The sequence below is a fragment of the Panthera onca genome, chromosome C2 (assembly GCF_046562875.1).
Source record: "Panthera onca isolate mPanOnc1 chromosome C2, mPanOnc1 haplotype 2, whole genome shotgun sequence".
NCBI lineage: Eukaryota > Metazoa > Chordata > Mammalia > Carnivora > Felidae > Panthera > Panthera onca.
The window spans coordinates 131,742,885-131,766,579 of record NC_138347.1 but is presented as its reverse complement, the minus strand read 5'-3'; the positions used below and the strand labels follow the sequence as shown (position 1 = coordinate 131,766,579).

The 23,695-nt window shown below is 36.8% G+C and overlaps 1 protein-coding gene across 2 annotated transcripts in view; it reads left to right on the top strand.

Moving 5' to 3' along the window:
* ATP2C1 (ATPase secretory pathway Ca2+ transporting 1) overlaps nt 1-23,695 on the top strand; it is a 172,686-nt gene that overhangs the window by 115,001 nt on the left and 33,990 nt on the right. For both annotated transcript variants that reach the window (XM_078432345.2, XM_078432344.2), the window contains exons 11-19: nt 1,317-1,383; nt 6,854-6,978; nt 7,858-7,955; nt 9,861-9,956; nt 10,044-10,133; nt 11,989-12,093; nt 16,295-16,451; nt 19,621-19,791; nt 22,632-22,729. In XM_078432345.2, coding sequence (XP_078288471.1) covers nt 1,317-1,383; nt 6,854-6,978; nt 7,858-7,955; nt 9,861-9,956; nt 10,044-10,133; nt 11,989-12,093; nt 16,295-16,451; nt 19,621-19,791; nt 22,632-22,729 — 1,007 coding nt within the window. The remainder of the gene's footprint in view (nt 1-1,316; nt 1,384-6,853; nt 6,979-7,857; nt 7,956-9,860; nt 9,957-10,043; nt 10,134-11,988; nt 12,094-16,294; nt 16,452-19,620; nt 19,792-22,631; nt 22,730-23,695) is intronic.

The window sequence follows — 23,695 nt, the reverse complement described above, 5'->3', positions numbered from 1 at the left end:
TTATTTGCAAAAGCATTCAGGAGGCCCACAGATTATGGTTTGCTGACTTCTGGTATAGTTCATTGGACATAATTTCTTTTGTCAGGATAGTGTTTGGGATAGAATGTTAGAGAATCACAATCTGGATTATTTATTTATTTTTTAATGTTTATTTTTGAGAGAGAGAGAGAAAGGGAGGGGCAGAGAGAGAGGGAGACACAGCATCTGAAGCAAGCTCCAGGTTCTGAGCTGTCAGCACAAACTCCGATGTGGGGCTTGAACTCATGAACCGTGAGATCGTGATCTGAGCTGAAGTTAGATGCTTAACTGACTGAGCCACCCAGGTGTGCCCCTGTAGCTATAGAAAGAAGAAAAACCTGTTTTTAAATGTTTATATTACTCTAGAATACAATCTTGAATTGGTTATACTTTATTAAAACTGTGATGATACTGTGTGTGTTTTCTTACAAAACCAGTGGTGCACTCCTTGCTCCCTTTCTTTTCAGAGGCAAAGGTCAAAGCAAGAGAGTATATTGTTTGGTTCATGTTAATTGATTTCTTATTTGTAAATGCCATAAAAGTAGTTTTTTTTTCCTTTTTAATTTTAGAGGGAATTTGCACAAGTGGGGCAGAGGGGCAGAGGGAGAGAGAGAGTCTTAAGCAGGGTCCACGTTCAGTGTGGAGCCAGACACAGGGCTTGATCCTATGACCTTGGGATCATGACCCGAGCTGAAACAAGTCTAACGCTCAACCCACTGAGCCACCCAGGCACCTGGTTAATTTTTAAATGTTATAATGTAATTTTAGATATTTTAAGTAAGATGTATTACTCCTTCAGCCAAGTCCTAAGTATTCCTTTGTTTGCAGTATAAACTTTATATGTATTGCCTGGATATTTAGTGATGAGAAGTAAAGTTACAAGGTTTATTTTTGCAAAGCTGATAATAAGTAGAGGACCTATCTGTCTTATGCTACCTTCTTTTTTCCCCCTATTGTGTGAGAATACTGGTAATGTTTTCTTATAGTGGTAATTCTCAGATATTATTGCTTTAAGGGGTGAGTGGCAGCAGTGGCAACAGAAGGTAAAGTGTGTGTGTGTGTGTGTGTGTGTGTGTGTGTGTGTGTGTATGTGCATGCATGTTCACATATACAACATTATCTTTAAGCAGCATTAATTTTAATCTCCCCTGCTTAATGAATTTTTCTAAAATCTTGTAACTGTGATCTGATATACCTTCTCCTTTATGTTATGGAACTTTTTGACTGCCCTCAGCATCCCATTTATACTGATGTGATTTTATATAAAAGGGAGAAATAGCTATTTGACTCTTTTCCAGGTATCATCATGTTGGTTGGCTGGTTACTAGGAAAAGATATCCTGGAAATGTTTACAATTAGTGTAAGGTAAGTTCTAATAATCATTTGTTTATAAATTGAAGTCTTTTTTCTCTCTCTTATTTCTCTAATAGGCATATATTGAAATAAACTCTAGAAAAATGAAAACCATGTGTCTAGCAGTGGAGAAAATGCACACTAGATGTCTGGTGTTATCTGTCCAATATTACATTTAAAAAAAATGTTTATTTATTTTTGAGAGAGAGGGAAAGCGAGAGTGCACACACGAGGCAGAGAGAGAGGGAGACAGAATCCCAAGCAGGCTCTGCACTGTGCAGAACCTGGCATGGGGCTCAATCCCACAAAAACTGGGCGATCATCACTGAGCAGAAACCAAGAGTCAGATGCTTAACCAACTGAGCCACCCAGGTGCCCCCAGTATTGCAATTTTATATATAAATAGACAGTTAAGGACTGCCAAATTGAAAACTAGCAGCATGAAAGAGAAAGACCATAATAATAGAAACTGAATAAACAATCTCAGAGGAAAATGAAAATTTCAAGAAATAGCAGAAAAATTAAAACTGGAAAGCATTTTTATTTTCAGAGATTTGTGAACAAACTGCATTTATGATACAGATTGCTGTAGAAGAGGATCAGAGAAAAAAAGTTTTTAGGAATTATGATTTTGACTGTTGAAATTAAACATTCAATTTAAGGGCTGTAATATAAAGTTAAAAAGGGTTCCCTAAAAATAGACTAAAGTGTCCGAAACAGAGAATGAAATAAAAGTGATGAAGAATAATTTAATAAATGCCAATCTAACTAATAGGAGTTTCAAAAGAGGTAAGAAGAAATTATATAAGAAATGATACATGAATATTTTTTGTCTCTGAAGCAAGACGTGAAATCTTTATAGTTTATATGGATTCTGTAAATGCCAAACAAGATGAAAAAAACTCCAAACTAGATACATCATATGAAATTAAAGAAAACCAGTCAGGTTGTCTATAAAGGAAGGATAATTCGACTGGTATCAAACTTCTTGTTAGCAACTGCAGTTTCCACCAAGGGGTCTTTTTAGACTCTACTAAACATTTCATTGCACAAGACTTTCCTATGTCCTATCTGGCACCTGTGCCTTGAACAGCAGGGCAACTTAAGGCATGCCTCTTATGAGAGAGTCTGTGCAATAGTTCAGCTTTAGGTACAAGAAGTTTGGGATGGCCTTGTGAGTGCAGGGGCTACCCTGGGTTAAATTGTTTCATATTCCACAGGAGCTAACATCTCTGGGAACATACACTTTCCAGGGTGCTTGCAAGAAACATGTCCAGTTGTAAGAGTCGCCTACAGTCTGGAAACCCAAAGCAATGGCTTCTATAAGATAAATTATAATTCTTCCAGTCCATAGATAATTTATCAGTCAGGAGATCCCTTTATCATAAGCAGTGTTGCCTAACAACATAGTTGATACACTACCCTTGCCAGGTCACAAGGGGAACAGAGCTAGAGATTTAACTGAATGCAGAAGGGGAAAAGGATTTTATTACCCTTCATCCATGGTAACGTTGGATTACATTAGAAAAATAGTGGGGGCAATGCTATCAAAGTGTGAGGGGAAAGGAATTTAAGTCAGTAAATCTAGGCCTAGCCAAAGTATCAATCCAGTTATTATAAATATAAATAGGCAGGTAATCAGAAAATTTATTCCTTCCCCATCCTGTATGAATTCCAGCAAAACAAAGATGAAAAAAAGGAAGATGATCATGTATGGGATATAAGTAAGAGTGGAATTCACCTAGGCACCTAATAAGGAAAAGAAATTCTAGATGATAGCTCTATGGTAGGCATAGGAAGTCATAGTTCAAATATTAGAACAAAACAATGTATTAAAAAAAAAATCAAATGGATTACAAGGAGTAGGTAAATTGAGTAAGAAGTTAAAAGACATTTGTGATGGGATGAAGGAGTATATTTTTTTCTTAAAAGGGGCAAAAATACAATTTGAAACTCTTGGCTTAAATCTGTATAAAAAAGATGGGTTAAATATGAAATAAATTTAAAATTGGGCATGAGTATGAGATAATAAACATTAGCATATTAGCTGTTGGACTCATTTTTAGATTTTGAGTATTTTTTTGAGCAGTTCTCTTTGTGAAGATTGATATAATCATGATTTTTATTCCTACTTCAAAGTCTTACAAAGGACAAAGTATTAAAAAATATATTTTAATAGAATAAAACTCATTCTATTTTGCAATAATTATATGGGTCCATTGTACTTTTATAAATCTAAGATATTAGTGACCTTATTTTTCCTATGTCTTAAAACATTTTGCTATTTCATTGTAGCAAATGAAATAGCAATTATTGTAATAATTATTTCCAGTTGTGCTAAAAACCAGTAAAACAAGAATGCAGAAGGATGATGGGATCACTTACAAGGTTGATGTAATAATAAAGTAAATCATCATTATTCTGTTATCCTTTAATTCTTTTATTATGTTGCCCAAAATATTACATCATCATTTACAAAGGTATAAAAGAAGTCCGGAGATATATTTGTTGTTGTCTTTTTCTTCTCCCTCCACCCCTTTTTTGCACTCATTAAAATTAAGAATCGTAATTTTTCATTTTCCCACATAATGGCAAAGAGTAATTGACAGGAAAATTATTGGACAAACCAGAAGATGAAATGCAAAGAGACAAAGAGCTACTGTAGGCTCTAATGATGAGGGTGAAATTTAATAATATATGTGAAATCTTAATACTGTGACTCTTTGGGTGATGGTAGCTTCAATTTAATTTAACTCCTGAATTAATGAGTGAACAGTTTATTTCTTATGACAAAAAGGGAAGGACAGGTATTCTCTTTCAGTTAGTCATTCTACATCAAGGAATTTATCATGCATTTCCAACAAGAACCTAAGCCACCCCTTTTTGTTAAAAGGATGTGTGACCATTTTCTTTCATCTTTTCTGATATTTGTTTGCCAGCTTTTACTTTATACCATTTATAAGTGGACAAATACTGAAGGCTGGTATTAATATAAAGGTGATTAAACAGAAATAGATGACATAGAAATGAAAAATTTCATTTACACCCCTTGTAATTGGTGTTTTTTAATCTAAAAATTATGTTACAGAGATGACTTATCTTTTCAACAAAGTTATGAACCATCAACATTTTCAGAAGTGTTGCATTTTGAAGATACAAATGCAAAAAGTGAAACCAGAATTGATAAGCCTGTAACCTATGGGAAATATTTTTTGAATCTGAAATCACTTTTTGTAAAGTGAATATATTCCAGGTTCCTTCATAACAGTTGACAAGCAGTTAGTTGCATCCAAAGGACATTGCATATTTCTTTTTTTTTTTTTTTTTTTAAATTTTTTTTTAACGTTTATTTATTTTTGAGACAGAGAGAGACAGAGTATGAATGGGGGAGGGGCAGAGAGAGAGGGAGACACAGAGTCGGAAGCAGGCTCCAGGCTCTGAGCCATCAGCCCAGAGCCTGACGCGGGGCTCGAACTCATGGACCGCGAGATCGTGACCTGAGCTGAAGTCGGATGCTTAACCGACTGAGCCACCCAGGCGCCCCACATTGCATATTTCTGATATATTTTTACCTTCAAATCCAGAAATATAGTTTGGGGTTAAAATTTAAAATTTCTAGGGGTGCCTGGGTGGCTCAGTCAGTTAAGCGTCTGACTTTGACTCAGGTCATGATCTCCCGGTTCATGTGTTAGAGCCCTGCATTGGGCTCTGTGCTGAGAGCTCAGAGCCTGGAGCCTGCTTTGGATTCTGTGTCTTTCTCTCCCTCTCTCTCTTCCTCTCTCTCTTCCTCTCTCTCTTCCTCTCTCTCTCTCTCTCTCTCTCTCTGCCCCTCCCCTCTCTCAAGATAAATTTAAACAATATATAAAAAATTTTAAAAATTAAAAATTTCTGAAGTTTTTCATAATCCATTTATTCCTTTGCAAATTATTTATAAAGTGAAAGTTAGATACAAAAGAAGGGAAAGGTCCACTAGATCTAGATTGTAAACTGATGCCTATCTTTCCTGATACAGTGAGGGTTAATGGAAGCATAAGAAATGAGGATTCTATTTGAGCATAGAATAGTTCAAAAGAGAGAAGGGAACATTAATGATCGCACATATTTCTTGACTTTAGTGTATACTGTTTAGCCAGTGGTATTGTGTCATTCATTGGCTTTCACCTTTTAGAATTAACCTGTAAACAGAGCATGAAAGCCTTAATAAGGCTTATACAACAGGATGCTAATGATGTCAAGGTAGATCATTCTGAAGAAAAGGTAGGTAATAGAAATTGGGAAGTAGAGCAGTGGAGAGAACAATGTTAGAAGGAGGAACAGGAACACATATGTCCTTACCTATAGGGGAGTTTGGTGTGGGATAAAACATAGAGACTTAATTTGATTTTTTTTTTTAACATTTATTTATTTTTGAGACAGAGAGCTTGAACAGGGGAGGGTCAGAGAAAGAGGGAGACACAGAATCTGAAACAGGCTCCAGACTCCGAACTGTCAGCACAGAGCCCAACGTGGGGCTCGAACCCATGGACCACGAGATCATGACCTGAGCCGAAGTCGGACGCTTAACCGACTGAGCCACCCAGGCACTCCGAGACTTAATTTGATTTTTTAAAAAATTGCAGAGGGAAACAGTGAAGTACATTTTTTTGTTGTAATAAAATACACATACCATAAAGTTTACCATTTTAAAATGTACAATTCAGTGGAATTAAATCCATTCATAGTGTTGTACAGCTACAACCATTATCAAGTGTCAGTCAGCACTTCTCATCACCCCAAAAGAAAACCCTGTGCCTACTGGGCAATCACGCACCATTTTTCCTTCTCTCTTGCCTTTGGCAGCCACTAAACTGCTTCCGGTCTCTGAATTTGCTTACTGTTAATATTTCGTATAAATGGAACCAAAATAACGTGTCTTTTGTGTCTGGTTTCTCTCACTTAGCATAATGTTTTTGAGGTTCATCCGTGTTGTAGGATGTATCAGTACTTCATTTTTTTTTTTTTAATGGCAGAATACTACATTATATGGCTATACTACAATTTCCCATTTATCAGTTGATGGAAATTTGGACTATTTACATCTTTCGGTGATTGTAAATAGTGCTGGTATGACCAGTCATGTGTAAGTTTTTGTCTGAATACCTATTACTGTTATCTGTATTTACAGATGTGAAAACTAAACTACAGGGGTAGAGTGATAATAGCTCAGAGTCAAACAGGTAAAAATTGGGGAAGCCAGGGGTACAGATCTAGGTAATCTGATGTCACAGCCTGTATTCTTCAACCACTACACTTAACCTGGCAGTTAGTAGGTTATCCAATAAATGGTAATCAGCTTTCACTTCTTCTTGAGGCCACTTTTTGAGTATTGACAATATTGATTTTGTGTTTTTATTAGCCTCAGTTTTAAGTCACAGCCAACTGAACTGATTGCTGTAGGTACTATTTAATTTATGCTTCAATACTAAGTATATGTTGGTTACAGTTTGGCTGTGGCAGCAATTCCTGAAGGTCTTCCCATTGTGGTCACAGTGACTCTAGCTCTTGGTGTTATGAGAATGGTGAAGAAAAGGGCCATTGTGAAAAAACTGCCTATTGTCGAAACTCTGGGTAAGTATGTGGTAATGTGAGCATACTTATGCAATAGTGTGTGAGTTTACATCAATAGTGAATCATCTGCAGGTTGTACCATTTTTGTCTTAGAGGCTTGAGTGGTGGTATTTGACTTGTGGCAAAGTTAAGTGTGGTCTTCACAACCAGAAAAGGTACTTAAAAACGCGTATCATTCAGGATAGGGGACTTTCAGAGAAATCTTTCTGTATCAGAGATGTTCTAATGCTTAAATCATGTAAAAAGAAAATGTATTTAACCAGTGAAACTTTAGAGTAAAATTAGTAGAATTACTTTCCTTTGACATCTCAAGAAAGATAATTATAGATCCCAGAATGTCGTACTTCAGTTGAATTTCTGATAACAACAGTAAATATACAACAGTTGCTAAGTGTTGCTGTAACAACTTTATGTGTGATATGAAAATTGCAATAACTTTCTGTATGCTGTGAAATATCTTTTTTTTTTAATTTAGGATTCTGAAAATGTTGAATTTAATTTTTAGTTTGCATTACAGTACTGAGAAGGCAAAATATCTTAAAATTTCTGACTGAAACAATTATATGGGTTTAAATTTAGGTACCCTTAAACTTTCTAGAAATATTACATAAAGCTAATACTGAGAAGCTTTGTAGAAATTCAACTGCAAATTAATAAGAAAAAGTCAACATTTATCAGTTAATCTGTTTTTTAATTTTAACATGAATAATCACTTTATGGTGAAATCATAATGAGAAAACGTCTAAAATTATCAGTGAACTTGATTTGTTCAAAATTCAGAGCAGCAGGACAGGCTTCAGAGTCTTTGATTTGTTTTCAGTGTGAACTTGTTTATTTCCCTCTGACTCTTCTGGTGACATGTAATGATTTATTCTTTAGGCTGCTGTAATGTGATTTGTTCAGATAAAACTGGAACACTGACAAAGAATGAAATGACTGTTACTCACATATTTACTTCAGACGGTCTGCATGCTGAGGTACTCCATAGATTTTTTTTTTTTAACAACAGTATTTCTTTGTTAAGAAACTTGGTGTGTAGACATTCCTAACAGTTCTAGCGTCTTATCTTCAAAGGGGGTATAAATTCAGCAGCAGCAGAGTCTTTCCCTTATTTTCCCAGTCTCGATCCCGCTCCACTTGCACACGCTGTACACTCTACGGACCAGAAACTTTGAATCATCCTTAGCACCTTTCAGTCACCCCTGCTAGCCATTTGTTACCAAACTCTTATTCTTGCTCTATATGCAGCTTGAGGGATCTTTCAGAACCAAATGTTGAGCAAGTCACTCCCTAATTAAGATGTTTCCATTGCGACCAGGATCCTGAAGTGTGGCCTCTTGAGGCCGTACGTATTTTGTTCCTTGTTTCCTTCTTCAGCCTTACATGTTCCACTTCACTTTCTGTGCACCAGATATACTGGCTTCTATGTTCTTTCAGTGTGACAAAATTCCTCCTACTTCAGGACCTTCGCTGCTGTTCTCACTGCACAGGACAGTTTAATGTCTATCCTTTGCACTGCAGTTCGAACCCTACTTCTTTAGAAAAGCTTTGCTGACCACTCAGAACTGGTCCTATTTTATTTGTTTTCATAGCACTCCGTGCCTCTTAGTTTTTAGCCGAGATAAAATTTTCTAAAATATTAGAAGTTGTAGTAGAGCAGAACTAAGTTGCCTAACATGGAGCCTGCCTCATGGTAGTAAATACTTGTTGAAAGAATAAATGAATAGATGAATTACTGTATTTTAAAAATTACATTTTGGCAGTTTCTTAAGTGCATGTCAGTGTATGTGCATTGGTTAATGTTGAAGCTAGATGAGGACAAGTTCCAGTCTCCGCCCCCCCCCCCCCCCCCAAGTCTTTACTGGATTTCTGGCTGCTGTGTCCATTCACACCACTTAGGATGGGTACAGTATTTTTAATTGTATTTATATCCAATTCACTGAGCAAAGTAAGCATTAGACAAATTGACAGAAGTTGCATTTAGGTTTATTTAATTCCATTTTACATAGGCTTTGAAATGAGACTGTTCTTATTTAGGGTATTAGATTTGGTTAAGGAAGGATACCTGATACTCTTTTGTTGAATGTGCCTTTTCTGGATGACTCTGGGTCATTGGGGTTACATGTGCTTCTATGGTTCAGATATGGAAGGTAGGATATAAGTTGCTGTTTTGTTTTAAGCCCGTACTTTGATATGTCGAGCATTAACCATTTGTTAATTGGTTAACATTCTCTAAACTGTCTTATTTTTATTATGAAATTTAACTTTTGTTTGGCTTGATTTGCTCTAGCCATACAGAATAAGTATCTGGTTTGTTTCGACCTCTGATTTTTAAAACTGGCGTGTAATATATTATGTTAAAGTAGTTTGTAAGTGCTAGGATAAATCACATAATGTCTCTGTTCCCGCATATTTGCAAAAAGAATTCTGCTGTTTTCTGGGTCTCAGGTTTGTCACAAATGTTAGGTGTGGAAATGGATTTGAATTCTTGGAAAATTTAGTATGTTACATAAATACAATGTTACATAAATTTAAAGCTTACTTACATATAGAGATTTTCATGGTTTATCTTTTTTTTATAGTATATCATAAGTAGAAACAATATAAGATTATGTTAATAATATTTCTTCTTATACTGTACATTGTCATAATTATTAATTTAATTATTAGTATAATTATAGGTTTGTCATTATGGTAAAAATTAGAATCTATATTCTTTTAACTGTTAAATATTCTTTCAGACAAGTGCTTTTCTAAATATATACACTAATAGTATCATAATATATAAAATTAAATGAACATAACTCATCATAGTTTTCAGTTTTCATGAGTATTGTCATTGTCTTCTGGTTGAATTATTGACCCCGCTTTATGTTCCTTAGGTTACTGGTGTTGGCTACAATCCGTTTGGGGAAGTGATTGTTGATGGTGATGTCGTTCATGGATTCTATAACCCAGCTGTTAGCAGAATTGTTGAGGTAACTACTTTATTCCCTAAGAAGGTGACTTTTCATAATGATTTAGGACACAATGATGGGTTCATAGTTTCCATGTATTTCTTTTAGGCGGGCTGTGTATGCAATGATGCTGTAATTAGAAACAACACTCTAATGGGGAAGCCAACGGAAGGAGCTTTAATTGCTCTTGCAATGAAGGTATGTGCCTGATCTCTCTTCAGTATATAAGATACTACCCTCACAAGAGAATGTGAGGCTATCAGTTTCAGTATTACTAGTTTTTAGGTGTAGAATGAAGACAACTCACAATGTTTCATTGTTTACATTGCCTTCTGGGGACTAGTTTTATTCTTCTTGGAACTACAGAGCCAATACAGCCTGTTCAGTATAGCTTTATGCCTTACGTTCAAGAAACAAATTAATGACCAGTGACTGGATTTCTTCTTATGAAGAACGTTTTTGTTTTCCATAATATTTAGAGTTTCGTGTGGAAAGCTTTATAAATGGGTGTAATTGCTGAAGTACTATAACATTCAAATGAGTAAAAGGAAACATTCTTTAAAGTATTTCCATGTGAAGATATTAAGACCATCATGAGAAATAGCTTTTCTTTTTCCAGTCTTCCCATTCCTCCATTATCAATTTCTTAAAACGAGTATGGAGTTAGAATCTGTGTTGGGGAGATAGGGTGCTGTTCTTTGTGACCCTTTTGTCTTTCCCAGTTGGTCTCCTCTTCTAAGTCTTACCTTTGATTAAATATGAAACCTAAAGCCCACTCTGTCACTTCCATAAGAAAAATTAAAACTCCTACTTTTAAAAGCAGTCTTAGAAAGCTTTGAGACTTGTGTGAAGCAGGATACCTCTAAATGAGGTTGTTTGAATTGAGATCCAGTATAGAAATTTAGGTTATTGTATTTAATAAAATTGATATTTTTAGAATATATGTTTTCTTAACTTTCAGAAAGCTACATTTCTTTATCATTTGTTCTCTTGTAACTAAAGTAGCATCGTATAGCTTTCTGAAGGATATTTAAAAGTTGAATCTGTTATCTGTTATTTACTGTGTTAAACTTAACCTTATACTCTTAACTTTTAAGAGAGTGTGTGAAACCACCTCCATATGACTGAGGACCTCACATTTTAGGGTAGGGAGTTGACACTGACATACTGGAAACAAAAAGAAGGTAGACCAATATAGTAGATAGTTAAGTCTTAGACATTGAGCCACATATAAGAACAATGCACATTCAGACTGGAGACCTAGGCTTTGAAGGATAGGCAGGATTTGGAAAGGCAGTAAGCTAGGGAACGAGCAAGGATAAAAGCATGGAGGAATAAATAAGCATAGATTGCATGGTGGCTTATGTATTGGTGACCTGGATGACAAGAAAGGAGTTTGAGTAACCCACAGGATTGTTAAAGAGATTGCACGGTGGGTTTCTAGAGGATCTTTGAAAGCCAGGAAGAAAAGTCTGAACATGTTTCAGTAGATAACAAAGAACAAAAAGCACTAAGCTAGGTTTTTGAGTAGTTTGAATATGTAGAGGGAAGTGCAGAGGCTTTTGGGAAGGAGAGCAGCTACATGACACTGGTAGTAGTAGAATATCAAGCAGTAAGGTATACGGGAGGAGGATGGTAGCAACAAGAAAGATGGATTTAGATCCCGGGGAAGTAAGGAATTGAATCGGAAGCTTCTGTTGATTACAAAAGTACATACTCAGTATCAGTTGGGTACCTTTGTGGTTTGGGTACCCTGCTTCCTTCCAGAATTTGAGCCAACAGAGATTTTAATATAGTCACTGTTGAAGATTTGGTCTACATACTGTCCAGGGAGCATGCCTCACACCGTATGTACACACCAAGGCTTTCATCTTGATCACGTATGCTGTCATTCAGAAAAATACAGTATAAATGGAAGGAGCGTTGCTGTTCTGTCACCATTATTTGAATAATACTCCACAGATATCTCTAGCCAGCCTAGCTGTAAAGTTGTGTTAAAGAAAAAAAATAGTCCCATGTTGGTGAGAATTAACTTTCTTTTTGTGTCATACAGATGGGTCTTGATGGGCTTCAACAGGACTATATCAGAAAAGCTGAATATCCTTTTAGCTCTGAGCAAAAGTGGATGGCTGTTAAGTGTGTACACCGGACACAGCAGGTAACGAGTACTTACTAAGTCCTGCTGAACATAGATGACCGTGTTGCTCTCATTAGCCCCCTTTGGGTTTAAGTGATCATTGAGCAAAGCGAAGGCCTGTTTCTTTAAAGCATGTATAATTCGTAGTAACTCATCCTTGTTGCTCTCATGCTCCCTTTGATTTCATGCGTATGGATACCCGGTTTTGCTGCGTGAGCAAATAGCTTAAAATGAGTTGGAGCCTGGTCTCAGTGTCCTAGAACTTGTGACATCAGATTCTATCAACATCTTTGTTCTTGATGACTGTGTATTATAGGTTTCTGCTCTCTGGTGTCAAACAGTATTCTTTCACTGAAGGAAGGCCTTGTCTTCAGAACAAACAAAACCACATTATTTTGTGGAAAAGTGGTTACCAAATATGTATAATTCATGTTAGTTGATCCAGCTTACAAACTGGCAAAATGACATGCAGTGATATTTCAAGCTACTGCTTTGTCCCTGGGTGCTTTAGCAATTTTTACAAAGTTAGTGTAATAAGAGTTCTTAGTTATCTACAAAGTATGTCACTCATAGTTGCTGTTACCAGTTTGATGCTTAAACTTTTGCCATGCCCTTAAAAATATATATATGTTATTTTAGTATTTTCTTTATTAGGAATTAATAATTGGTTATGTGATTTCCCCTATGAGCAAATAGTTTGAAGCCATTACATCTCTGTAGACAGGAATGAGTGAGAGGATTTCTCACCCATAATAAGTAGGAAACATAATTGATTTTAAAAGAAAGGCCAAGTTGGCCAACATTGAACTTGTCAATAGATGTCTGCCAGGAACTCTGTTCATGAGGAGAAAAAAGATTTGTCTGATCTTTAAAGGAACTTTTATGAACTCCTGGGAAGGGAGACAAGTAAATAAATAAAAGTGTAAAAATAAAATGCCTTTAAACCTTGTAACATAACGCTTTCAAAAATTGCATTAGAGTTAAATAATTTTCACCTGTTGTCCTGGACCAAAGGAGTCCCTTGACCGCAAGAATACATATATGAGTTTATATGGAAAGTTTGTTTCTTTATGTTTTATATATGGTCACTCAGTACTTCAAGATAATGTGGCTCATGTAAAGTTTAATGATTTGACTTCAGCAGTTTTGAGTCTAACTTCACCAGAGTTGTTCTTTGGAAGTTGTACATTAATGTTACAGCTTGAGAACTGATCTCAGTTATGGGAGTGGGGGATAGGTAGCAGCAGGGTATAAGTTTGAAAGATGTATGTGATTGTTCTTCTCATATGCTGATCTGAAAATCTCCTCTTAAAACAAAACCAACCAGTGTAACAAAACCCAAACCCACTGATGTGCCTCAGGATCTAGAAGAGGTCAGCCTGGCACAGATACGGCAGACTTACCATAAAGATAACCCCAGTGGCTCAAATAGTTTGTCTTAAGAGGACTTTCATTTGAGTGTGTCAGTATACATTTATTTATACTCTCTTCCTGGAACCTGTCAAAATGACAGCCAGTCAGTAAAGGATGTTAAAAAGAGAAAGGATGGAAAAGACTCAGTATGATAGGTATCTTTGAAGGTGGGGATTAAGGCATAAGGTTAAAAACAAGAGATCAGTTTGAAGTTCTGAGTGAGGAACCAGTAGAAATCCCCCAAGAACCTTCGCTGTTTCTTGAGGCCCAACCATTAGCCCTTCTTTACCCCAGTAGAATATCAGCAATCCCATCTTGGGAACAAGAATGGAGGGCAGAATTAAGGCTTACAACTGAAAACTGATTAAGGGCAAGTCATTGTCCTGAAGAGCATGCCTCCAGCATCTAACTCCACTTTCTTAGAATGCCTGCAGGGAGGAAACTTCCTACCCTCACTCGCTGATGACAAAAATTGAAGAGTTGTAGGGAAGATTCCTGGTCTCAGGGAGATCCCAGTAATACGGAGTATTCTTACCTAAGCTCTTTGTTCACTGGTAGAGCTTACTGACTCTTGGTCATCATCTCATCACCCTACAGCAAGGGCTATCAGTTGATAAACGCTATCAGTGCCCATGGAGCTTCTAGACCTTTAATTTCCTGAGTCTTAAAGTAAATGGACAGTCAAGGATTGCTAAATATTTGTCTTCAGTATGAAAGACACAGACCAAACCAAAAGGGAAAGGGGTCTCAGCAAGACAAAGATAATGCTGGATACTGGAGAAAATTTCCAAAGACCCTAGAAAATGACAACAAAATACCTTAAGTAGAATGTTTTTAAAATAAAGTCAACAAATCTATCAGAAAGGGGTACAAAAAGTCAGAGAGGTGCTTAATATAAAAGATAAGGTACAAAAATTAGAAAATAAACAAGATAGCCAACGTAGTGGTAACAGAGAACAGAAAATGGGAAGGTTTTATCAAATAACACCCAAATTTTCCAGAGTAAGGACCTCAGCTTCTAGAATAAAATTGTCCACCAGCTGCTCAGCACAATGAGTTATATTAAAGAAGGGTGGGGTGAAGGGATAAACACAGTGCCCATAATCAAGAAATTTGAGGACACTAAAGGAGAATTCTAAAAACTTCCACTGGTTTTTGGGGCCAGAGAGGAGGCAAAGGAGAGATTTTATATAAAGGTTTAGGAATTAAAGTAGCTTCTTAGACTTTTCAAGTGTAATATTGGACTCCGGAGGCTGGAAGATAATAGAGGAATGTCTTCACACGGAGAGGAAATTTATTCTCAACTGAACTTAAAAAATGTGGGGATGGGATAAAAATGTTTTCAGATATTCCACGTCCCAAAATGTGTATCCCACATACCTTTTCTTAGATACTTGCAGATATGTTATTCCAAGAGAAAACACAACTAAGGAAAATGAAGACTTCGAACCCAGTGAGTTCTAACCAGGAGAAGGGTGCAAAGAATCCCCAGGACAGAGGTGAAGGGAAGTCCTGCATACCAGTCATGTACCAGGCCTAGAAATTGGCCAACTCAAACTAGAAAGGAAAGGAGAACAATACCCAAGGAGGAGGTCTTCAGTAATAATGTGGAAGGAATAGTTTACCTGCTCATTTAATCATAAGAAAAATATCATTGAGAAGGGCTTTATATTGCATGGAAGAGTTTGGGGATAATAACAGGTATACATAAAACTAAACAAATAAGAAGAAGTTAGAAAAGAAATATATTTGAGTTAATGGAAACCGCATCATACCTTCCTCTTGCCTCCTTACCTCCTAATACCTGCTCAGTAGTTACTTGGGGACCCAAGGCAGATGAAGGCTCCGTCTCAGTGTGAGCATACACTGTCCTAGCAGGGCCAGAGGAATAGCACATTATTTCCATTTGCCAGTGATTCAGTGCTGTTCATATTTATTGGTCAAAGCAAGTCACCTCTGACTTCAAAGTGGGAGACAAGGGCAGAGAAATACATTCCTGTCATGTACCTGCAAGAAGTGGGATGTTTGTGAACTGTTCTTAGTTATTTTCCTTTGCTCAGTGGGTGGGAAACCCTAAAGTACACAGAATACTGGCAACTTTTGTTTTAACTTCATTGTAACAATGGGGAGAGGAGGAATAGATAGTAGGGTGGCCAAACTATCACCTGTCACAGTGGACCATGTATAAAATTGATCAGCAAAAAAAGTAGCAGTGTAAATGCATGTAAGAATATGGAGATAAGTAGGAAGGAATACAGTTAAAATTGGTTTGTTCCAGTAGAGTAGGACTAGAGGTGTGAAAATTTGGGCAGGTGACTGTAGTTTTTCATTGTAAGCTTTTGTATAATGCTTTGCTAAGGTAAAAAGTAAAAGGTTCTGATAATACCCATAATTACAAGGTAGCTTTGGGAATTAAATGGGATCACATACATAATGTGCATATAATAGCAGCTGATGGAAAGCCTGAGCCACTGCTTGTGGGCAAATGATAGATCTCTTTCCTTTTCTTGTTACGTTGTAAGGCCCTCCCCAAATCCCAGAGTGGCTAATCCAGGGCTTAGGGTAGCATTGCCTTCAGTGTGTGGAGGTGAGGGTGGTTGGGGAGTAGATGCTGTTTTCTCTGGAGGGTAAAAAAAGCTTCCACATATGAACTTTTAATCTTCAGAGTTGAAGTGCCATTCAAAGCCTTAGATTTGAGTAACTGCCCTGGTTATTATGAGAAATGTATGCCATGTATTGTTGACTCCAGTGGCAGATATATACAAGTTGGCATTAACTTGAATTTAGTTGCAATGTTTTTTCTTCTTAGGATGGACCAGAGATTTGTTTTATGAAAGGTGCTTATGAACAGGTGATTAAGTATTGTACTACATACTATAGCAAAGGGCAGATGTTGGCACTTACCCAGCAACAAAGAGATCTGTACCAACAGGAGAAAGCACGAATGGGCTCTGCAGGGCTCAGAGGTAAGGCCATTTAACATAGTTCCTTAGGGTGGAAAAGTAACTATTATTGTATTTTATTGAGGCAGACATACAATGTTATGTTAGTTTCATGTGTATAACATACTGATTTGACAAGTGTATACATTGTGCTATGCTCACCACAATAAGTATGGTTACTATCTGTCACCATATAATACTGTTACAGTGTTGTTGACTATATTCCCTATGCAGTAATTTTCATCCTCATGACTTTATTTTATAAATGAAAGTTTGTACCTCTTAATCCCATTTAACTATTTAACCCATCCCTCCCAAACCCCTACCCCAGTGAGACCTTCTTTTAATTGTAGATGAATTTGTGCTTCACATCTGAGCTGCCCCATTCTGTTCCAGGGTTTATTTATAGAACACTGTCCTTTCTGAAGTCTTATGTTTTAGTTGGCTATTTGGCCCCCAAAACTTGGGAAGTTGGGAATGTAGCAAAATATGAAATTTCTAATTCTTACAGACGTGCAGTGGTCTCTGAGTAGGTGATAGAAATTTTATTTTTGACAAACTTATCTTGTGAGAAAAGAAATGGAGGAAGGGAAAGTGATATTACTCCTTCTTTGTTTTATCATTTTAACTGTTTTATTTATTACGAGATCTAAAATAATTCCCTAAATATTAAAATGTTAAGTCTCTGATTTGTCCTTTAAACTCTGGTGATTGTTTACTTATTCCTCTTCTGCTGACCTTCTTCCCTTGCCATTCACCAGACAGGTAAAGAAGTGCCCACATTCTGCTTTATGTCTGTATTGCTGACTGAACAGTGATGGGGAGAGAGGGTCTGCTCTCCACACACACACATTAAGCCATTTCTCCTAGGGACAGCATGTGTAGGATTGAAGAGTCAGGGGTTGAGGCCATACCTGGTTTTTACCTTCTCGATAGTCCTCTGGCTTGTAGTCTCTTTCAAGGAAGCTGGAAGAGTTGGCCTCCTTAGTCTTATTATTTTTACAAAATAGAAGTCAAGTACAATCCTGGGAGGAGAAAGCAACTTAATGTAAAAAGATACTCCTCTTATTCACGGTTCACTTCAGCAAGGGCTCTCTGTGGGTATAAAACATTTGGATAGGGGCGCCTGGGTGGCGCAGTCGGTTAAGCGTCCGACTTCAGCCAGGTCACGATCTCACGGTCCGTGAGTTCGAGCCCCGCGTCAGGCTCTGAGCCCCGCGTCAGGCGCTGGGCTGATGGCTCGGAGCCTGGAGCCTGTTTCCGATTCTGTGTCTCCCTCTCTCTCTGCCCCTCCCCCGTTCATGCTCTGTCTCTCTCTGTCCCAAAAATAAATAAAAAACGTTGGAAAAAAAAAAATTAAAAAAAAAAACATTTGGATAGGCCTACAGGATTTCTGCTCTTACAATAAGCTAGGTTTAGAAAGGTATTCTTGTGGCTTTGAAGGCAGAGTTTTGTTATTCTTAACAAGATTTTGTTAATCCAAAGTTGGCTTGGATTTAGGGACCCTAAAGAAGTTTCAGAGGTTTCATACGTTTTTATTTTGACTCTATTCATCTGAAGGATTATGGAGGTCTTTTTTGGTGTGTGTGTGTGTGTGTGGTTTGGTGTTGTAACATTGTGAAACAGACCAGAGTTGGTAGCGAGAAAATCTCTCTTCCAGGGCTTTAGGAAACACTCTGGTCTTTTGCCTCTTGCTTCATGTCTTTTCCTGTGCTTAAGCTCCGCTTTCTTCTCCTTCTGAAATTAACATAAGGGGAATAGGAAGACTTCAGATTTAACCTGATACATACTTAGGTTACATCTTACAAAATTTAAGTTTCTTAAATACATGTGGTTCTTAATTTTGAAGTCAGAGTCTGTTCTGTTTTTATGTTTTAGTCAGGGACCCTCCACACGAAAAAAGTCTACCTACCCTTGTCCTGAACAGTAGTAGTGCATCTTTATTTGTGCTGAGGAAACAAACAAATAAATACAGGATATTAACCTTTAGGCTAATACCACCCCTCTATTGAGAGCGCCAGGAGCTGATCTCCCTTTCTTAGGGTTTGCTGACATAGGAATTGGTACTCACTATCTCCTTCTGTTGTCTTCTGCCTCTGTTCCAACACCAGGGACTGTCAGGAGACTCATTGTCTCCAGGGTGAAAGCCTTTGGGGCACACATCTACATAGTTAGGTGTATGACTCTGACATCGGAAAAATAGAAGTCATTTGCCTCTAACCTTGGTTTTCCAAATATATCTAATCCTTTGAACCTTCTGCTTAAATAAGAATGGATACTGTTTGTGATCATGGTTATGACTTTTCAGTTTCCCCAGGAGATACATATGTTCAGTTGGTGTGCTTTTTTGTGTGTGTGTGTTGTTTTTTTTTTTTTTTTTTTTTTCTGTAAGTTGTTCAGTCTAATAATATTCCAGATGGAGACACATCCCTTTGGCTCATAAGGTAGTTACCAGAGTTGTGAGACTAAGCTAAATGATATTTGGAAATGAATAGTAGTTTGTGTTGTATCTTAAGTGTCCAGGGATGACACAAATAATGATATGGTGGTGTTATTTAGATATTCTTAGAGAACCAAAGTTACAAATAAGACATACCTGTCAATGTTATGAAAAGAGTGAGAGAAATCAAACTAGTGTTATTAGTGGTTTTACAGTCACTTTACAGATTAAATTAACCTCCCAGGGTTTGTCATGTATGAAATTGTTACATGTTATGTATAATTAATTAATAAGTCTTCTCTCCAAGGCTTCAGTGTTCTGGAGACCTATAAAATGGAAAGATGAAGACACATTAGTAGCAACCCCCCTCTGAGGTGTCTGTTTAAAACTATTTTCAAAGCTCAGCAAACCCATAGTTTCTCCAAATAACTAATTATATTTTCTAAAGATCTAATAGGTGATATTTAGAGGAGCCACACGGAGTCACTTTATAAAAACATTCTTTTTCACTTCTTACTTGCCATCTCTACTTATTCTTTAGTCTGATTCCTTTTAATTTTTAATAGCTTAAAGCAACCCCATTATCTAGAACCATTAAATTAATGTTTTAACATGTAATAATTTGGTTATTTAATGATTATATAATAACTACTATGAGATTACAGTCTTAGTGATTTGTCTCTAGCTTTTGTCAAGTAAATTGTAATGCTATGCGACTCACATTTCCTTTTTTCGATTTTTTTATTTCCTCAGTTCTAGCTTTAGCTTCTGGTCCAGAACTGGGACAGCTGACATTTCTTGGCCTGGTGGGAATCATTGATCCTCCTAGAACTGGTGTGAAAGAAGCTGTCACAACACTCATTGCCTCAGGAGTGTCAATAAAAATGATTACTGGAGACTCACAGGAGACTGCAGTTGCAATTGGTATAACTAGGCTGTTTCCTTTTTGGTTTTTTTTGTTTTTTTAAAAATAGTTTTTCTGAAATTAACTGCAGTGCACATAGCTTTGTGAACCATTAGATATGAAGCATGTACACGTAATATTGACATTATGCAATTAAAATGGACTCTTATTTGCTCATACTCTATAGAAAATTGTGGGAAAAATTTATTTTAGGTTCAAAAGTAATGCTGTTAATTGAAAATACATAGCTAAACTGTTAGGAAATCACATGTATTTTATTCACAAAAGAATAGTTTATTATTTTTAATCTCATAATCCACTATGCTGTGGATAAAAGTACTAGATTATGCACATGAAAGGAAACGAAATTTAGTTTTCCCTTTCAACTTGAGGATAATTTTTTTTTTTTTTTTATTTTTTTAATATATGAAATTTACTGTCAAATTGGTTTCCATACAACACCCAGTGCTCATCCCAAAAGGTGCCCTCCTCAATACCCATCACCCACCCTGCCCTCCCTCCCACCCCCCATCAACCCTCAGTTTGTTCTCAGTTTTTAACAGTCTCTAATGCTTTGGCTCTCTCCCACTCTAACCTTTTTTTTTTTTTTTTTTTTTTTTTTTTTTTTTTTTTCCTTCCCCTCCCCCATGGGTTTCTGTTATGTTTCTCAGGATCCACATAAGAGTGAAACCATATGGTATCTGTCTTTCTCTGTATGGCTTATTTCACTTAGCATCACACTCTCCAGTTCCATCCATGTTGCTACAAAAGGCCATATTTCATTTTTTCTCATTGCCACGTAGTATTCCATTGTGTATATAAACCACAATTTCTTTATCCATTCATCAGTTGATGGACATTTAGGCTCTTTCCATAATTTGGCTATTGTTGAGAGTGCCGCTATAAACATTGGGGTACAGGTGCCCCTATGCATCAGTACTCCTGTATCCCTTGGATAAATTCCTAGCAGTGCTATTGCTGGGTCATAGGGTAGGTCTATTTTTAATTTTCTGAGGAACCTCCACACTGCTTTCCAGAGCGGCTGCACCAATTTGCATTCCCACCAACAGTGCAAGAGGGTTCCTGTTTCTCCACATCCTCTCCAGCATCTATAGTCTCCTGATTTCTTCATTTTGGCCACTCTGACTGGCGTGAGGTGGTATCTGAGTGTGGTTTTGATTTGTATTTCCCTGATAAGGAGCGACGTTGAACATCTTTTCATGTGCCTGTTGGCCATCCGGATGTCTTCTTTAGAGAAGTGTCTATTCATGTTTTCTGCCCATTTCTTCACTGGGTTATTTGTTTTTCGGGTGTGGAGTTTGATGAGCTCTTTATAGATTTTGGATACTAGCCCTTTGTCCGATGTGTCATTTGCAAATATCTTTTCCCATTCCGTTGGTTGCCTTTTAGTTTTGTTGGTTGTTTCCTTTGCTGTGCAGAAGCTTTTTATCTTCATAAGGTCCCAGTAATTCACTTTTGCTTTTAATTCCCTTGCCTTTGGGGATGTGCCGAGTAAGAGATTGCTACGGCTGAGGTCAGAGAGGTCTTTTCCTGCTTTCTCCTCTAAGGTTTTGATGGTTTCCTGTCTCACATTCAGGTCCTTTATCCATTTTGAGTTTATTTTTGTGAATGGTGTGAGAAAGTGGTCTAGTTTCAATTGAGGATAATTTTTAAAGCAGACTTTAACTTGGACCTAATTTGAAAGAAAATAGCTTGTATAAATATTTCTGTTATTACACTATGTATATGCTTTTGTCGCTTGAATGCCATTTAAGATTACCTTAAGAAGTAATAAGAGGAAAAAAAGGACACTGAAAATTAATATTCTGGAGTTTGTAAACTATAATTCATACTGATAAATTTAAGCTTGCTAAGTCCATTAATTCTGATTTTAATAATATGATGAGAGCCTGGAATAGGAGTTTCATATTTTATGCTATCTAAGAAGAATATGTCACCAGAAACATAACATTGTTGGGAAAGTTATACCTAGAAAAACCTTTTAACATTTATTTTCACTTGCATATACTACATGATTGTCACAGATCCACCACTGTTTTGTCTGGCTTTGGATACTTTACTTAAAATGCATTCAGATCTATGTTAAAATTGAGCTGCTAGGGCTCTTGAGTGGCTCAGTCGGTTAAGCATCTGACTCTTGACTTTGGCTCCAGTCATGATCTCAATCTCACAGTTCATGAGTTCGAGCCCCACGTCTGGCTCTGCACTGACAGTGTGGAGCTTCCTTGGGATTTCTCTCTCTCTCTCTCTCTCTCTCTCTCTCTCTCTCTCTCTCTCAAAATAAATAAATACACTTAAAATTTTTTTAAAAAATTGAGCTGCTAAGCAAAAGCTATTGGCTTTGTTTCAGTTCTTAGGTATAGTAGTTTAAATAGTGAAAATTCTTTATTAAATATAAACAAAAATAAAACAAACAGAAAACGCCAGACTTTTTACTAATTCATATAGGTTTGCCTTACTAGTATTTTGTCTTATGATCCCTTGATATAAAGACATTTTATGCCTAAAAAGAGAATGGATAACAAATCACATTAAGTGAGCATTATGTTGAGTAGCCTAGCAAGCAAGACTAATTTTTTGTTTTGTTTTTGGTTTTAGAGACAGAGAGAATGCAAGAGTGTGAGCAGGAGGGGGGGGGGGGCGGTGAGAGGGGCAGAGGGAGAGAGAGAAAATCCCAAGCCAACTCCATGCTCAGCATGGAGCCTGATATGGGCTTGAACCCATGGCCCTGGGACCATGACCTGAGCCAAAATCAAGAGTCGGATGCTGAACCGAGCCCCCAGGAGCCCCAAGCAAAACTAATTTGTTTAATTATGTTTTCTCTCCCATTTTACTTTAGCTAGTCGTCTGGGATTGTATTCCAAAACTTCCCAGTCAGTCTCAGGAGAAGAAATAGATGCAATGGATGTCCAGCAGCTTTCACAGATAGTACCAAAGGTAGGCCACCTTTTAGGTGGAAAAACCTTATTCTAAGTGTTAACATTTCTACTGTTATCTTAATGAAACTGTTTGGGAACAATGGAGACAGGACCACCAAATTTATTGAACCACATCCTGAAATTAAATCTTAGCACTGAAGTCAGCCTTATCATTGAGAATATTTATGATGTATTGAGAGTATTTATTATTTATGATCATTATGAATACCAGCACACATTTGTTAACTTTAGCAGGAACCAACTTTCCTCTGAGGAAGGTGCTATGAAGGTTAAGTGGTTGTATTGTATGTAAAAAATACAGAGTGGAGAGAGACCATTACTTTGTATTTCTTACCCCTTTGATTTAATTGTAGCATGAGTATTTAATGCTTTTTTGAAAAATTGAGGTATCATTTACATACAGTAGAATTTACCCTTTTTAATGTACAGTTCTGAGTTTTGACAAATGCAAATGCGTGCAGTCTTGCATCCAGCCACAATCAAGATATAGAACAGTTCCATTATATCCCCAAATTCGCTTGTGCCTTTTTATAGTCAACTCCTCTCTCTACTTTTAGCACTTGGCAACTGCTGATTTGTTTTCTGTCCCTATAGTTTTGCCTTTTCCACAATACTCTAAAAATGGAATCCTATAGTATGAGGCTTTGAATTTCTTCTTCTATTTAGCATAATGCTTTGAGATTTATCCATGTTGGTTGTGAGTATTAATAGTTTGTTCTTTTAATTACTGAGTAGTATACCAGTGTTTGGGGGAATGTTACTTGTTCCCCGGTTTAAAGACATTTGTATTATTTCCAGGTTTTGTTGATTATTAATAAAGCTACTATAAACATTTGTGTTTAGATTTTTGTATGAAAATAAATTTTCATTTCTCATGGATAAATACCTAAGAGTAGTTGCTGGGTCACATGGTTAGTATATGCTTAACCTTGTAAGAAACTGCCAAGTTGTTTTCTAAGATGGC